At 37.9% G+C, this 19252-nt stretch overlaps 1 protein-coding gene across 4 annotated transcripts in view; it reads right to left on the bottom strand.

Annotated features, from left to right (window-relative positions):
* phkb (phosphorylase kinase, beta) overlaps positions 1 to 19252 on the bottom strand; it is a 262162-nt gene that overhangs the window by 179531 nt on the left and 63379 nt on the right. For all 4 annotated transcript variants that reach the window (XM_060838109.1, XM_060838108.1, XM_060838110.1 and 1 more), the window contains one exon: positions 1568 to 1667. In XM_060838109.1, coding sequence (XP_060694092.1) covers positions 1568 to 1667 — 100 coding nt within the window. The remainder of the gene's footprint in view (positions 1 to 1567; positions 1668 to 19252) is intronic.

Raw genomic sequence — 19252 nt, 5'->3', positions numbered from 1 at the left:
TATAATAATGCAGTATTGCATGGGAATTGAACTCTTGCAGTATATCAGAATAGAGTGTATTCTGTTTTTAGAGATAAGACTCCAACCCAACCTGCCCATGGCACAAGTGTTTATACCTACAAACTATGTAAAAGTCTTAAAGCAACTTAATTAATCAAATCCTGTCACTAAAATTTGCCGAGTGCTTCTTGAGCTGGTTATAATCAGGATTTTTCGATTAGAACTCTTCTAGTCAATGCCATTACAAGTTTCTTAAAATCATTAACTATGGTTTCACAGCATTATTCTATATAAAAACATGGCTAATACATTAACAAACAAGACCAAAGCAGGAAGGGGAGGATAATGAAGGTTTCAATGGAACTCTGATTGAGTCAGAAACTACAAATGTTTAAGGTGAGTGGAAATGCTAAGGAGAAGACAGCTGGGGAACAGCTTATGGAGGCCAACAAGGCTACCAGATTGGTTTCATAAACGGATGGAGGAATTTATACTATGCTTCCAACTCATTCACTTGATCTCTGGTGGCGCCCAGCTCTTAACCCAGTTCCTCCTCCTACCCATCAGCTTCAATATCACTTCCTGTCAACTTTGGGCAAGAGTCAAATATTAAAATGAGATGTCAAAGTATAAAACCATTACTGAAAGTTCTCATGGGTGGACAAAAAAAAGCCTCAACACAGTTAAATCCAACTGTGCTGACTTGAAATTTGTAATTTTCTAACTTCTATGGTGAAGTGAAGACAACAAGTTCCTGTTGTCTTACTTTTGGAACCTCTTTCCTTAGATTTTCTATTTCTCTGTTGTTTTTTCAAGTTTCCTCTATTCTCACTTGCATGTTTTCCTGTCTCATTTAATCTGTTCATTTAGATGGAAGAATGTGAACAGTTCTGGATGGCAGAGGAACAGTTGACAAATGCTGCAGGTCACATTTTCTGGAGGTGGATGCGACACACTGGCTCAGTGAAGGATTGAAAAGCAGTGCCAGAGTACAGATCTCTGCAACAAAGATAGGGTGCTGATATACAACTGCAGGCATCTAAGATACGACTTCCCTTTGCCAGGGATGGATACGGTCACTTATTCGCATCAGGCTCATTTCCCTATTCTGTAGCAATGACTAGGCATCCACAGCACTTCAATGATTGGGAACACCTTATTTCATTTTGCTCGGCAAAATCATTTTGGGTCAAGTTGAATAATATTGGTGCTTCAGACAAAGCAATCTGGTTCAAACATTGTGGAAATGACAGCTTATTTTTTATGATTTGCCATAAAACTTGGTGAAAAAAGCTGATAAAAACTTGGCTAAAATTGCAATTTAAAAGGCCAAATAAGAACATTCACAAACATTAATCTTTCAAGTTCATTAATTACTTAATTTTATCAAATTGATTCCAACCAGTGGTTAGTAGAAGCTACAAAAGCTTTTTTCTAAAAAAAAACTAAAAATGAGACATCATTGTTTATTCCTATAAACTCCTTGTATTTGTATGTTCATGGTTATAAGTGAAGTTGAAATTCTAAACGAAAGGTCATATTGTGCACCCATGCATTAGCACTTTACCTTATCAGCTTGACGCATGTAGCAGTAGAGAATTCCTCGCATGCATTTAACAGCACAATATTCCAGCTCATGAGTCCTTCCCTTATCATCATCAATTCGTCTATAAAGGGGAGGTATGACATGACAAAATTTTAATTTATGAAATAAAAATCAAAAACGTATACTAACAGCCCAATACCATTACAATTAAGTTAAACTGGAAATTATCATGAGTAAATATCGATTTGAATAAATGATGCAAAATAATTGAGCAATTTAATATAAAGCAAATCTGCTCTCTGTATTCAAATCAATTATTCAGTTCAAATGGATTTAAGAAAAAAAAAATCAGTATTGTTGTATCCCCACAGGCATAACAGACTAGAATCACCATGAAAAACATTGTAAAGTGACTATGAAATACAGAGCTAGGGATTGGCCTGTGGCTATTGTTTATTGATTAAATAAATAGATCAGTAATCTAAGGAATACTTCAATCCATTATAAAATATTTAGCCTTCCTGGTTAAAAGTGTGCCACAGGTAATGCATAACACCTAGCACTGTATACAATCAGAACTAACTTGCTTCATTTAAATCATTCAGATTAGAGAGTGAAATGAAAGACTGCTTAAATTATGAAATAAAATAGAGGTGCTTACTTGCTCATTAGCAGAATAAACAGTGAAATCAATTGGAGTGAACACATATTTTCTTGTTATAACTCATTTGTACTGTGATATCAGTTTACAGTATACTGGTATTATTTGGAAACTTGGATTTAGAAGTAGAGGAAAATTAGATTTTAGCTTTCAGGTCTGTAAAACTCTTTTTTAAAGCAAAGGTCTAAAGTTTATTTTGGAACAGTGAGTTCAAACATTTCCAAAATAGGTTGGAACTCAAATTAAATGACTAGATAGTCTATCAGGGGAATTAAACTATGCAATGTTTATAAAGTTGAACTTTTATGGTGTGCAGAAAGACAGTCTGGGGGCCACAATCAAGCTTCAGTTGGAAAGAATAGATTTATACTGCAGAAGAACAACTTCATTTGCAGCAGTCCGGATGTTCAGAGCTGAAAAGAAATCTTAAAACTAATGCAATTAAAGTAGACAGAGATTTTCATGAGGATAATAAAGGAAAGAATCATATCTGGTGAATGTATGGAAAACCTCTGAAAGAAAATACTTACAACCTCATCATTTATGAATTAATTAGGCTTAAGATAGAAGTGATACTTCATTGAAGTTAATATTACTGAGAAAAGGGTTACATTTTTCATTTTGCTGTTTGTGTCACGATCATTCCAAATCGTCATTTCTACAAAGCCTTCTTCTTTCATTTTGCGTAATGAACTCACATTCTTTTGTTAAAAGAACAGTGACAGTCTCATGTGAACCTGTTCAGTGATTGACAACCACAGTAACCAAACTGCAAACCAAAATAAAACAAATGAACTCTCAAGCCAAGTTTCACTTGGAGATCTGACTTTTATAGCATTACCATCAGCTAGAATCAACCTGTTGTTAAGACTTTACTGGGAGTAGAAAATGAAGCATTTGAATATTTTAAATCTTTGATTTAGGCTACACTGAGGCAGTTAGGGGAGACGTTTGATGTAGAAATAAAGACATGATTGTGTAAGGCTCAAATGCTAAAAATGATTACTCAGCATTTAGAATTAGAAGGAACCTGAAATTGATATGTCACCACCAGAAATTGGTTCACATTCAGTTATAACTGTTAGAAGAAAATTGGAATTGAAAAAAGACGAAACAAAAATGGAAAGAGGAGAGAAGGACACGGAAATAAGAAAACTCAAATTTTAACAAAAGCTGAGCAATGACAAAGGCTAGACAGACTATCATGTTTGGTCTGTCTAATTGATTTGTTCTGACACATTAATATCCATAGTGATCTTTAGAGATACTTTTACTCAAAGATTTCTATATTGTCCTGTAACAAAAATATTGAATCACTTAAGAGTCATACTGCACAGAAACAGACCTTTTGGTCCAAACCAGACATCCCAATCTGACCTAGTCCCAATTGCCAGCATTTGGTTGATATCCCTCTAAACTCTTCCTATTCATACACTCATCCAGATGCCTTTTAAATGCTGTAATTTTACCCATCTCCACCAGTTCCTCTGGCAGTTTGTTCAGTGATTAGCGGTGTGCCTCAAGGATTGGTGTTGGGATCACAATTACTTATAATTTATATATGATTTAGAGTTGGGGACAACGTGTATGGCGTCAAAATTTGCCAATGACACTAAGATGAGTGGCAGAGCAACGTATGCAGAGGACTGTGAAACTTTGCAGAGGAACATACTTACATTGAGTGAGTGGGCAAAGGTCTGGCAGATGGAATACAAGGTTAATGAAACGTACATTTGGTAGGAGTAACAGCAAAATAGATTATTGCTTGAATGGTAAAAAGTTGCAGCATACTGATTTGCAGAGGGACCTGGGTGTCCTTGTGCATGAATCACAGAAGGTTGGTCCGCAGGTACAACAAGGAATTAGGAAGGCAAATGGAATTTTGTCCTTCATGGTTAAAGGGGCTGAGTTTAAGAGCAGAGAGAGATAATGTTACAGTTGTACAAGGTGCTGGTGAAGACAAACCTGGAGTACTGTGTGCAGATTTGGTCTCCTTACTTAAGAAAAGAGGCACTGGCAGTGGAGAGCGTGCACTAGGTTGATTCCGGAGTTGAGGGGGTTGGCTTATGAGAACAGGCAGAGTAGATTGGGATTATATTCATTGGAATTCAAAAGAATGAGGGGGAATCTTACAGAAACATAAAATTATGAAGAAAATTGATAAAATAAATAGATAGAATGTTTCCACTGGTACAGGAAACTAGGACAAGAGGGTATGGCCTCAAGATTAGAGGAAGCAGCTTTAGAGCTGAACTTCTTCACCCAGAGGGTTGTTAATCTATGGAATTCCTTGCCCAGAGAAGGAATTGACGCTACTTCAGTAATCGTTTTTAAAGCTAAGCTAGATACCTTATTGAAAAAATAAAGGAATGAAGGGATATGGTGAAAATGTGGGTAAGTGGAGCTGAGTCCACACAAAGATTAGCCATGATCTTATTGAATGGCAGAGCAGACTCGAGGAGCCGGACAGCCTACTCCTGCTCATTATGTTCTTACGTTCTCATACATGCATCACCCTCTGCTAGAAAAGGTTACCCCTTTTCTCCATATTAAATCATCCCCCTCTCACCTTAAGCCTCTGCCCTCTAGTTAAGACTCCCCCACCCTTGGAAAAAAGACCTTGGCAATTCGCCCTATCCATGCCCCTCATGATTTTATAAGCCTCTATAAGATCACCCCTCAGCCTCGGACACTCCAGGGGAAAAAAAAACAGTCTATTCAGTTTCTCCAGATTATTGAAACCCTTTAGTCCCTGAGATGTCCTTGTAAATTTTTTTTGCACCCTCAAGTTTAACAACATCCTTCCAACAGAAGAGCAACCAGAATTGTAGGCAGTATCTTGAACTGATTGTTTTAATTCAAAACAAGCAATTGCTGACACAGTAATTTCCTTTTAATTTCTTTTTGTTCCTGCTTTTCTAATTTTGAACAATGCTTTGCTCTGAACTCGGGTGGCACGGTGGCTCAGTGGTTAGCACTGCTGCCTCACAGCGCCAGTGATCCGGGTTCAATTCCTGCCTCAGGCGACTGTGTGGAGTTTGCACATTGTCCCCGTGTCTGTGTGGGTTTCCTCCGGGTGCTCCGGTTTCCTCCCACAGTCCAAAAATGTGCAGGTTAGGTGAATTGGCCATGCTAAATTGCCCGTAGTGTTAGTGGAGGGGTAAATGTAGGGGAATGGATCTGGGTGGGTTGTGCTTTGGCGGGTCGGTGTGGACTTGTTGGGCCGAAGAGCCTGTTTCCACACTGTAAGTATTCTAAACTAAACTATCTAAATCTAAACTTGGATTTGGTATAAATAATTCTATAACTTTTTTATCAACTTACTGCATTGTTTATTGTTCAGTGTAATGACAACATCACAAAACAATAGAATGTTGTACCATTTTTGAGTAAAGACAGTTTATTACTGTAATTGATTGCAGCAGAGCATATAGCTAATAAATATTCTATAAATGAGAATAATTAGTCCAAAAATATTTCAGATTTTACTAGAAAAATTGTTAGTTCTATGAAATGGTTGCCTGCATGGCTAACACTTTATCTTGCAGGATTACATCTGATCATTTCTGCAACAGAAAACAATTTTTGACCATACTGAACATTCAATAGGTTCAAGTGCCTGAAAGTCAAACATGAATGTTGAATGCTCACCGATATAAATTAACTCAAACTAGGGCAGATTTGTCATAGTGTATTTATTTGAAACATTAATTTACTATTTCACTCTATGTACTTATACTATTTCTTGGACTATGTGGAAAAAGTACATTACAAAGTAAAGGAGACTGACTGTCGTAGGAAAATGTTGCATTTGCAAAGAGATCAAGCTGTTCAACTGAAGTCAGGGTCTGCAAGACTTTTAGAGAGATGTCAAATGATTCTTCTTTTAGTGTAATAAAGCTTTTGAATTTGAACACAGACAGGCAGGAAGACAACTGATTTGGAATACTGCCTTCACTCTCTTTTCTCTGAACCCCTTTTCATCAAAGCTTGCAAGTTGTAAACGCATTTGAATACCTCATCATTACCAGTGGAGAGTTCTAAAATGGTCATGTCAACCAGTTGGAAATGATCCAGAAAACACCCTCTTGCTCAAAAACTTAGATGGAAAACGACTTCAGCTACAGACCAACATTTAGGACAATCTGTGAATAATTTGTTCTTTCTGAATTTTACTGTAATTGGCAAAAGTACTTTTGAGATCACACTATATAGATTTGCATTTTTCCCTCAGGCTTGGCAGTTGTGTGTGCGTGAGTGGGTTTGCATGTGCACAGTTTAAACCTTTGTTAGTAACCTTTACATTGTTGTTTGAGAGAGTTTTGCCTGCAGCAAACTAATTTCTTATTTGTTACAAATTGAAAATGGATGATTGTTATTAATACTGAGCTATTAGTTTACTATATTGACGTTTGCATACATACCCAGTGAATAAAAAAAAATAACATGATGTTTCCAAACTTAGTTGTGACCAGTGGAAGAATTGGGACGTGGAAAGGATTTGTTTCGACAGCCACCTCCCCAGCTTAGTTGTAGATATTTTCTAATCAACCTGTTCAAAGATATTATTACATACCTCTGGAGCAAGGAAGGTTTGAACCCAAGCCTACTTGTCCAGAGGTAGGGGCACAACCATTCCACCTCACAAGGCCCCCTTCAAAATCAGTATATTGCCAGGTAACCTGCACACATGGGAAATTAATGTTGCTGGTAACATCAATGTGCCAGTTATAGCAAGCTCTGCTCTTAAATACCATCAGCGAGGTTTGATCAAAAGGAGAGAGGGGCAATCAAAGCAAGAAAACCTACTTCTGTTGATTGCTGATTGAAATGAGACTTCTGGATAACAGGGAATTTATTGTACTTTCATCAAGATCAATATTTTTAATTAATATGAAACTAACTGTAGAGGCACAAACTATATGTTAAATACATCAAAAATCAATACTAAGAAAAATATGAATAATAACTTGAGTTGGTCAAATCTGATTTTATCCTGTATAATTTTTTAAAAGAAGATTGCTGTAGACTTAGCACATGAGGTTATAATTTATCATAGGGATTGTTTGAATTGCAAATGAAATGAATAATGTCTAGCCAACTAGCTTCAAGTATGAAAGTATCTCATGGTTTACTTTATTAATAATTACTTGCAAAATGTTAAGTATTGATTTCTGCTTAAAACAAGTGAATACTGGTAGTACGTATTTATAGAAAAGCTATCAGGGACATTTAAAAAAGATTATTTAGCTATGCACAAAACAGTCAACTCATCATTCACCAAAAACACATCAGGCTGAATTTTATGTCTTTTGGTCAAGTCAAAGCAGTGTTCAGCTTTTGGGATAGTTCACTGCCAGAAGGCATCATGGGTTTCTCTCCACATCTTATTAAGCTCACCACATTAATTGCATATCCTGCCTCTATGACATTTCACATGGCTGACCTCTGATCCACTTTACCACGTCCTTCACACAATGTGCTACTTACCAAAAACCAGGATCCCTTTTGTCTGCATATCTTTATGCAGTGGAATACAGACAAATCTGTAATGCTTATATGTCAACAACATGACGGGGAAGGGGTTATTGGCACCACAATTCACCCACAGTGATTTTAATTCCTGGTGAATAGGTTAGTGCAGAGGATGGCTGTCTTCTTCTCAGAGCCGGCTGTACCACCACCAGACCATGGCAGTCTAATCTAAGGTCACCGCCTGGATCACGGTCATCTCCTGGGTGCGGAGAAATGACCAGCAGGGCCGTATAACGATTAGTGACTTTCTCTGCTTTGTCAGGATAAATGTCACATTACTCTCACTGCCACTCACACTTAGCCTCTCTCCGCCACTGCATACATCCACAAAGCTCAGGACCCATCATTCATTCTATTGTCTGTAACATTTCCACTTCACTTGCTCTCCCTCTCTCAAACCTTCACATTACCAAACATATATGCTTTTACGCTCTCTGTGCTGCCTTCATTGTGCTTCATTACACTGCACTACCTTTCTCCCACGCGCACCAATACTTGCAGCCATGCCACCCACCCATAATCTCATTCATTCACTTTCCTTCTTCTTAGTGTAGGAGCAAAATGCCTACAACAGGGCAGAGAGAAACCAAACAGATGCAGGAGTGCCCGATATCAGGCTCCTTATTCAAGGAGCATGGATAGGATGTGATTTTCACAGAAAATACACTTGCAAAAGCTGCTTTTAGTGAATAAATGGGATGGACTTCAAACAGATTTAGCAATGCAAGACTGGGCTGTGGGACATCAGCAACAACAGAATTGCATTGCAATACTTTGCAACCTCACAGCCTGGCAAATACCCTACTCTACCACTCCCACTATCAAACCAGCATGTGGAGATGCTGGTGTTGGGCTGCAGTGGATAAAGTCAGAAGTCATACAACACCGGGTTACAGTACAATAGGTTTATTTGAAATCACAAGCTTTTTGAGCATAGTCCCTTCGTTAGGTGAAATGAAAGTGAAGCACACAGAACACAGAATTTATGGGCAGAGAGATCAAGGGCGGAGAGATCAAAAGATCACACAAATGGTGTGAGTGTAGTGTTGAATAATAATTCTATGCGGGTGACCAAGGGTGTTAGATGGCGTGAGTAAAGTTTGAATAGCTGAATAACAACCATAGGGATAACCCATAATCTGATTAAATAAGGCAGAGACATAATTACAAAAAATTAAAAATAAGATTATACTGGAGATAAAACAAACGACTGAAATAACATGGAACACAGACAGAAGCTGCTGGAAAAGCCCGGCAGCATCTGTGCATCAAAAACAGAGGAAGAGTCAGCAGACTCGAAATGTTAACTCTGAATCATCTTCACTTGCTTCCCCCCGCAAACCCCATCTCTGCTCCTGATTTACAGTTCTTTCGGTTTTTATTTCACGAAATAACATGATAGGTATACCAATGAAAATTGCCTCAAATATGACCTTGGGTTCATGTCACGGAACATGTGACCCCACCATACTATTCGGTATCGGTAAAATCTTCCCTACTGTCCTGTTTTGACACCATCACCTTGATAAGTTGTTATGATCGCTCTACCTTAATTAGTTTGTACAGTTTTAGATTACTTATTACTTTGGTTAGACCCTCGGCATGCAACTTTTATACCAAGCATGTTATCCCAGTTAAATAAAAACCAAAAGAACTCTGGATGCTGTAAATCAGAAGGGACAGGGGTTGAAGAATTGGGTGGGGGTGGGTGGCCTCCTCAGTGGGTCTTGCTGCATCTGTGAAGAAAAATCAGTGTTAACGTTTCAGGTTTGGTGACCCTTCATCTGTTTGGTCTTCACAGATACTGCTGCACCTGCTGGGCTTTTCTAGCAGCTTCTGTTTATGATTTATGCTATTTCAGTTGTTTGGTTTGTCTCGAGCACCAGTTTATTTTCAAAGTTTTGTAATTATCTCTCTGCCTCATTTAATCAGATTCTAGGTCATCCTTCACTTGTTGTTCAGCTGTTGACATTTTACTCACACCTCTAACACCCTTGCTCACCTGCAGAAACTGATTTTTCAAGACACCACTCACACCAGTTGTATGATCTTTTGAACTCTCCACCCTTGATCTCTCTGCCCATAAATTCTGTGTTCTATGTGCTTCCCTCTCACTTCACCTAACAAAGAGGCTATGCTCCAAAAGCTTGTGGTTTCAAAAAATAACTTGTTGGACTGTAACCTGGTGTCTTGGGATTTCTGATTAATGAAACCAGCAGATCAATCCTGTTAAAAGAAGAGCAGGAGGACATGACAAGAGCAGCACCATCGTTGCCTAAAGATGAGGTGGCAATCTGATGATGCAACAATGTAGGCCTACTTGCAGCATGAAAAGAAGGTGATGAATTGAGCTAAATGCTTCCATAACCAGATTAGATCTAAGCAGTATTGCCACATTTAGTCATTAATGGTGGTCCAGAGGTCCCCAGTATCACAAATGCCAGTCTTCAGATAATTTAATTCACTCTACATGACTACAAGAAATGCTGGAGGTATCGGATACTGTGAAAGTTATTAGGCCTTACAATATTCTGGCAATGGTACTGAAGACTGAATATGGTAGGGATGCTTATTGATAACTGCATGACATTCTACACCAGATACTGAAGCAGCTCACGTCCACATGCAACATGAGAGTTTTGATGACAGTTAGCAAGTATTATTTGTTTGAAGAGCCAGTACAGGCCAAATTACCTCCTTCTGCGCCATACCAATTCTGTGACTTGCACCACACCAGTGTCAGACTCTAAACATATTCAAGAAGGAAGAATATAGCCATTGCTGTAGATATTCAGTGATATTTTGATCTATGAATTATTTATTATTAAAATTCTGAGGTCACCAGTGACCAGAAATAGAACCGGATAAGCTACATAAATATTGTGGCTATAATAGTAGGGCAGAGATCAGAAATCATGCAGACAGAGACCTAACTTGACTTCTCAAAGTCTGTTTACCATCTACAAGACACAAGTCAAGAATGTTTTGGAATCCTTGCCATATTCCTGGATGAGTGCAGCACGAACAACAGTAGCTCAACACCTTTCAGGGAAAATAGCGTGCTTGAACACATCCACAAACATTCAGTTCCTCCATCTTTAAAACTCAATGGTAGCAGTGTGGACCATCTACAAGATGTACTGCAGAAGTTCACCTAGAATCCTCAGACATCTTCCAAAGCCACAAACACTTACATCCAGGAGGACAAGGATGGCAAATACATTGAAACATCACCACCTTTAAGTTCCCTCCAGGTCACTCACTGTCCTGACTTGGAAATATCTTGATATTCCTTAAGTGCCCTTGACAAAATTCTGGAACTCCCTCCCTAATGACATTACAGATCTACTACACAAAATAGACTGAAGCAGTTCAAGAAGTGAGATCACCTCCTCCTTCTCTACAGCAACATAAGACTGGGGAATAAATACAGATGCAGCCAGTGATTGAATAAAGTAAGTGAATAAAAAATTCTAGCTCTTAGCAATGGCAAAAATAATGTGGTTTCTAAAAAAAAAAGCTATACTTGTCAGTCATAACTTTATTTCATGGAAGCTGAGGAGGAATACCTTTCCACAAATTCTGGCACCTGACTACGTGGGGCAAAATTTTCTCTAGGGGGAAGTAGGAATTGCTGAAGACCAGATGAAGTTATTCCTGCAATAAATCGATAGTAAAGATATGTTGAGTAGCTCACACAGAAATTACTTGGACAATCAGTTGTTTCAATTCTGAAAATTAATATATTTTGTGCATGTGCTGGGTTTTCAACTTATAAATCATTTCATTAACAAATGGTACAATCTAATGTTCTGTGGTGTTACATGTTACTGAAAGAAAGCCTGTAACAGCATTAACAACAGGCATAGTGGATTTTGATGACTAGGACATGGAATTTTCAGAACATTTTAAAATGAAATAAGGTTGACTCACTGAAGGTTTTTAATGTTAAGAAAATGATACTCTCAGCTTCTAATTTTCAACAAATTCCTTTCCAGTGTTAAATCAGTTTCAAAGTTGCTGATCACAATTCTGTATCTTTACCCAAATTACCATTTTAAAAAAAAATGCATGGCTGAAATCATCAACAGTTATACAATGTGGCAGTTTCTAATCACTTCCCCTCTCCCCCATTCCCCACCCCATTCTTTCACTTGTAAGGCATGTTGCATCCTTCCATTGTTCGGCACTAGGAAAATGACAGCACTGAACAGTCAATGGAAAGTGAAATCAGTGATTGTATGAGTTTTTTAAAAATCAAATGTAGTTAATTTAGAAACTGCTTTTTGCATAATTATGTGTCAATACTACTGGCAGAAGAAACTTTTAGCTTTGCTGTAAAATAACAACATTTTTCTTTAATTATTTGGGAAATAATTTTATTATTGGTTGTTAAAAATGCATTTGATCTTATTTCTCTTATGATATGTAACTTCAAACTCAAATAAAATTCAATACTGCAACTACTCAATCTCCATCATGCCAGGGTACTGAAAAACCACTGCCAAAAGGAAGCAAACACTTGTGACGGAAACCATGTGAGGATTTCATTAAACAATGGATTTTATTAGAAATATTTATTAACATTTGATTCACAAAAAGTGACACAAATAAAGTGGATTCCTTTTACCTACTGCAGTATTCTACACACACACACACACACACACACACACACACACACACACACACACACACACACACACACACACACACACACACACCATAGTTTTATGGATCATAACTTGCTTTCAGAAACCTTCAGTAACACAAAATGAGATATGCACATCACTTTAAAATCACAGAGCCATTGTACAACATGTATGATCTTGATTATCAGGCTTGTACATTTATTCTTTTGTGAAATTTCTACAATAGTCAATGTCAAAAAGGAAGGTAATGATCATCACAATGGGTTAGCAATACAAAGATAGTCTGAGTGGAACTCTTGACTTCATTTTTCATTATGAAATGATGAATGATATTCAGAATTAAATACTGGACTTGTGCATTGATTTATCTCTGTGAAAAGAGAAATTTTATTCATGGAAGAAATGAGATTGAAGTAGAAAATTATATTTTTGTTTGTTGATTTGCGACCAGCACCTAATCAGAGAAACTGAGTAGAATTCTGCAGACATTCTTCCCAGACCCCAAAGAAAAGGAGCTACTAACTAGATTTTTAAAATAAAAACAAGTTAACCATACCAATTTATGCCTCTTAAACAAAATACATAGAAAAATTTGGAACGTATGAGTAGTTTGCATTCTGTTACATTAAATCAACTTCAGTAAACAACATGGTTGCAGATTTTCAGCTGTCTGGCAGGATTTTTAAGCTTTGAGTTTAAGGTCTTGGCATAATTATGCCTCAAAGGATATTTTTCACAAAGTTTGAGGCCTGAAATTTCACTCTTTGAGTATGCCTGTAGATTAAGTATCTGAAAACTGTTCTTCTTAGGGAAATCATAAAAATCAAATGCAGTATACTACTCTGAGCATAATTAATTGCTACAGTTGGTGCAGTAATGGAGGTTGACTGGAAAATGATTGAGGAGGTCACCCATTGCAAATCACCATAATACTCTCTCAGAATTTTAAACAACTCACTGCACTGATAATATAATATCAAATGATTCATTTTTAAAAAGGCAGCTTTTTTCACAAAAAGACAAGTGAAAATATGGAACAATAAACAAACCCATCCACAGGGCTTTTATTTTTTGCATGCTATGATTTAAAAGTTTCCCAACCACTTTTAACACGTAGAACTATGTATGATGACGGCTTTTCGGAATAATAAATCAGTGTCCTAAAATTACTCTCTGGTTTGTGTCTAGTTAAAATACTGGCAGAGTACCAAGAATCACATTAGATTAAGGAACAAATAAAAGTATTACTTATTCACGTGTTTGTGTTGCTTTCCAGTGCAAGTTCTGTACAGCTGGTATTTCCAATTTTATTGACAGGAAAAAATATAGCAAGAATGGCCACTTTGTCACTTCAAAGACTTTCTAGGGAATGGTAATTGAACTGAACTGAACGGAATAGAGTTAGTTTTAGTGTCACATGTACTCACATGAGTAAAATGAAATATTTATAAGTCACTACTTATGCCGCCATCTTAGGCACAAATGTACCTAGATACAGTTTCTGGAGTACAGATTCTTAGGAAAAAATATAGAAAAACAAAAAAAAAACGAAGTCCAGCATTCCAGACCTTCAAAAGTACAAAATCACTGTAATACAACAGAAAAATAACAAAATAAAAAGTTCAGAATGACAGTCCTTCCATGATAGTAAACAAAAAGAATTTTTTAAACGTAAGAGAAATTAGGCATTTTCACATTTCTGGCCTTGAGGACACACCAGCCCCCACCCCCCACCCCCCACCACAACTTCTGTTGGAATCGGACCTCAGGATCAAGATCACCACCAGTGCAGGAATGTCACTTATAACAGTGGAGTAAATATATGTTATAGCCTTCTTTTGAGCATTGAAAAATTACATATATATAAATATAATATGGAATATAAAAATTTAACTATGATATATAGATCTTAAAAGTTCACTTAATGATGACCATTGCCCTTGAATAAGGAACAAAATGGATGTAGGAAGAGAGCCTTCCAGCACTTTTTTGAAGTTATCCTTGTACAGATTCTACTTCAACAATAAATGTCTTGCTGCACTGTATATATCACAATATCAAAATAATGTTATTATTACAATATCCTCTTCAGTGCAAGAAAACCTGACTGATAAAATAAATCATTGCCCTGGTTTTAACCCAATTGGCATGGAGGGAACAGGCCTGGTGACTGTTTAGAAATGTGTATATTGGAAAGGAAGGAATCTCCAGTGGTCCTGTTTTCTGGCACTTCTTTAACGAATTTTCCCAAAAGGTGATGTGATTGTATCCATTGATTAAATGTAACCAGCCCTCCACTATAACTTTATATTATCAAAAACAATGAAATTGTGTAACTTAGTGGATAAGCTAAATAAGTTCCCAAACGCAATAGCTAAAATCAAAGTACATTAATCAGAATCTTAATTTTTAGTTATTATCATTCTTTGTGTTAAGTGCGTAATAAACCTCAAAAGTTAAAATAATTTAGGAATTCATTAACTTTCACTTTATCATGGCATCAAAAATAACTGCAACAAATATTGCATGGTTGATTTTATGCATAATCAAGTAGAGAAATGTAATCCCAACTGCAGCTTAAATAGTTCAACTGCCATGGGAAATTGCACAAATCAAGTCTGCTGCCCAACAGTTGAAAATCCATGAGAAATTATACAATTACAAGCATACCTCTCAACCAATCATCTTGCTTCAAATATATAAAACTATCTAACTGAATAGGTCAGTCAAGAAAAGGAGCACCATTATTGCTCCCTCAAAATTGGAAGGTCACAGGCATAAATACCTAAATTGACTAAATCAATTCATTTTTGTAAAAAAAAACACAATTCTCCTCTAACTGCCAATCTAATTTTAGCTTTTCAATTAATGTGTTTCAAATTGAGAAGTACGGTTAACAGCATGAAGGTGAAGGCAAGGGTGGACTAGTTTACTGAAAAATAGGTAAGATTTTTATACTTGAGGATTTTCACTGACAAGCAAAAAAGGTTTACCTGTTTGTACCTAGCATTTGAATCAACCAATCCCACATCATCCAAAACACAAAAGTAATGTACTCCAGCTATTTACAGAAACAGGGTAGGTGATCCTTTGTGAATGTGAAGGTGTTGTTGATACACTTAAAAGCACACGGATTCATTTAACAGATGCAAGCAAGACTTACTTACAAAGAATTTGCTACTACAATGCTTTAAAACTTGCTAGGACAACAATAGTCTCAGTCAAATACATTGTTCATATACAAAACTGAATGTCCAACCTCAACGCCATAAGCCAGCTCACAATGGCACACCTTAATGGCATTTTGGTACAGATTGGTCACGTATTCAAGTTAAGCACTCTCGTTGGACCGAAGGGTGTGTTTCCATGCTTTAGGTCTCTATGACTCTATCCATCTTTTACGTTGTGGAAAACTGGCTTCCAATCAAGAACCAAGTTCTCAGGTGAGCCGAATATCTAATACTTGACCTACAGTCTCTATCAAAACTGGGCAGGCAGTAGTTATGGAATAGAGGTGAAATGGTCAGAGTGTGTGTGTGTGTGTGTGTGTGTGTGTGTGTGTGTGTGTGTGTGTGTGTGTGTGTGTGTGTGTGTGTGTGTGTGTGTGAGTGTGTGTGTGAGTGTGAGAGAGAGAGAGAATGAGAGAGAGCGCGCGTGCACGAGCGGGTGACAGTGACAGAATGTGAGAGTTTAATTGCTTGGTAGGGGTGGGAGAGGGGGTTTCTCAGGATGGGGTTTCCCATATGTTGACAGGGATTTTGCACATTTTCAAAGGGGCTTTGAGGGTTTTCTACAGTGTTTCCTATACACTCCTCAAGCTCACTTGCATTGTCAAAGATTGGAATAGAATGCCTATTGCAAGATTCTTGTATTAGGCTTGCTCATGATGGCCTGCCCAGCAGAATTGATTCAGAGTCAAGATGAGAGTGGTGTTGGAAAAGCACAGCAGGCCAGGCAACATCCGAGGATCAGGGAAAATTGATGTTTCAGGCAAAAGCCTCCGATACATCGATTTTCCTGCTCCTCGGATGTTGCCTGACCTGCTGTGCTTTTCCAGTACCACTCTAATCACCACCTCCGCAGAGCTGAATTACAGTATGGTTGATGCTTTGATGCTCTCAGCCTGAGCAAGAATACTTGACAATGGATTTGCAGGATCTTGTGGAGCTTAAGACCACAGACAGGAGTAGAATTGGCCAGTCGGCACATCGAGTATGGTCCGCCATTTGATATGTTTGATACGTTTCTCAACTCCATTCTCCTGCTTTTCTCATTAACCTTTGATCCCTTTACCAAGCATAAAGCTATCTACCTCTGTCTGAAATACACTCAATGACTTGGTCTCCACAGCCCTCTGCAGCAGTGAGTCCCACAAATGAACTGCCCTCTGGCTGAAGAAATTCCTTGTAAACGCAGTTCTAAATGGTTATCCCTTCTTTCTGACATTGTGCTCTCCGGTCTTATTCTCTCCTATTTGTGGAAATATTTTCTCCATAATCACTCAATCGAGGCCTCTCAGTATTCTGTAAGTTTCAATGAGACACCTCATCTTTCTAAACTTAACTAAGTACAGACCCAGAGTCCTCAACTGCTCCTCATATAACAAGCCCTTCATCCCCAGGATCATTTTTGTCAACCTGCTCTAGACCCCATCCAACACCCAACCTTACATACAGGACCTAAAACTGCTCATAATATTCTAACTGTGGTCCAACCAGAACCTTATACAGCCTCAGCAGTACACCTCTGCTCTTGTATTCCAGCCCTTTGAAATTAATGCTAACATTGCATTTGCTTTAACTCTAACTGAACCTGCAGGCTAACCTTCAAAAACTCCTGCTTCAGATCTCAGAAGTATATCCCAGATTAGAAAATAGTCTGTTCTTCCTAGCACAGTGTATAACCTCAAATTTTCCCACATTGTATTCCAACTTTCGCTTCCATGCCCACTCTCCTAACTTGTCCATATCCTTCCGCAGCATTCTCGCTTCCTCAACACTATCCGTCCCTCCACCCACCACCCATCTTTGTCATCTGCAAAACTATGTCCAGGTTTTTAATGCATGTTATGAATAGCTACATCCCAGGATGGAACTCCACCAGGAACTGACTGCTATCCTGACAAACACACGTTTGTCCCTACTCTCGATTTCTGACACTCAGCCAATCCTATATCCATGCCAGTACCTTGCTCGTAATACCATGGGTTCTGATCTTATTTAGCAACCTCCAGTGCATGACCTTGTTAATGGCCATTTGCAAATTCAAATAGATCATGTGCACTGGTTCTCCTTTGCCTAACTTGCTCATTACCTCCTCAAAGAATTCTAACAGATTTGTCAGGCATGAATCTTCCCTTTATGAAGCAGTGTTGGCTTAGCCCTATTTTACCATGCACTTCCAGTACTCCACAACCTCATCCTCAACAATGGACTGTCAAATATTACCAATGGCCAAAGCCAGGATAATCAACCTATAGTATTTACATTGACTCTCGAAATGTAGGTTAATTCTAACATATTATGGTCACTAGCCCTTTAGGGGTTCCTTCATCTTAAGCTCCCTAATCAAAACTGCCTTACTACACATCAGCAAATCCAAAACTGTCTGTTCCATAGTGCAGTCTACTACAAGTGAGGATCTAAAATTTGAATATATATTTGAATATAGGCTATTGCCAGAAGCAGTAAGTATATGTCGATTTTTATTAACCACAAAATGGCTGAAAGTAATGACTGACTCTATGAACTTGTACTGCTGCTTTGCTGAGTTAAGCTAAATAGAAGATAAGAGAATATAATGGATTTTTCATAATATGAATTATAAGATTTGGTATTTGAACTAGCAAACATGGGGTGATTCTGTGTGTATAACAATCTGTTTCACAGGAAATAACACTGTTGTCAATCATGTCACCTTATTACAGTTGATTGGACTTTTCTTGTAATTAAGGCTGTACTATATCTAAAAAGACATAAATAATATTTAATTTTTGAATGTAATTGCATCATTTCTCCATTGAACACAGACGCTTTTAACCTAAGTGTTGCTGGACAAATCTGCGCCAGTTTGCCTTAATTTATTAAACTGGTAAACTTGCTTTAGGCTACGCTCCTAGTGATTCTTTTAACCGATCTCTAACCAAGGATCCCCTCTGGAGGGGTCCAGCTCTTCATAAGTTGTTCCAAAAGAACCATCTTGAGACATTCTATGAATTCCCTTTCTTGAGATCTGTGACCAACCTAATTTTCCCAGTCCACATGCATATTCAAGTCTCCCATGATTATTGCAACAATGCCTTTCTTCCTTGCCTTTTGTATCTCCAGATTTATTTTTTACCCCACATTTGACTACTACTAGGAAGCCTGTACACAACTCCCATCAGGGTCTTGTTTCCAGTGTTGTTCCTGAACTGTACCCACGTAAATTCTATACCTCCAACTCTATACCCTCTTGCTATCGATTTGATTTTATTTCTTAGGAGTATGGCAACATGCCCATCTGGCTGACCTTTCAACAGGATTCTGGATCAGTGGTGCTGGAAGAGCACAGCAGTTCAAGTTGGATGCTGCCTGAACTGCTGTGCTCTTCCAGCACCACTGATCCAGAATCTGGTTTCCAGCATCTGCAGTCATTGTTTTTAACCTTTCAACAGGATGTCTATCTTGGAAATTAGTCCCCAGCCTAGCAAGTGGATCAGGGCTGGGAACTACAATGTTGTACTTGCCGATTTCAATCTGCGCTACAAGCTCATTTATCTTGTATGCTATACTGTATGCACTTAAATACAACACCCTCAGTCTTGGGTTAATTGCCCCCCTTCTCAGGTCTCTTGTACCCTCATCTGCTGTGTCTGAAATT

Source organism: Hemiscyllium ocellatum, chromosome 17, assembly GCF_020745735.1.
Source record: "Hemiscyllium ocellatum isolate sHemOce1 chromosome 17, sHemOce1.pat.X.cur, whole genome shotgun sequence".
Taxonomy (NCBI): Eukaryota; Metazoa; Chordata; class Chondrichthyes; order Orectolobiformes; family Hemiscylliidae; genus Hemiscyllium; species Hemiscyllium ocellatum.
This window is presented reverse-complemented; position numbering and strand designations above follow the sequence as displayed.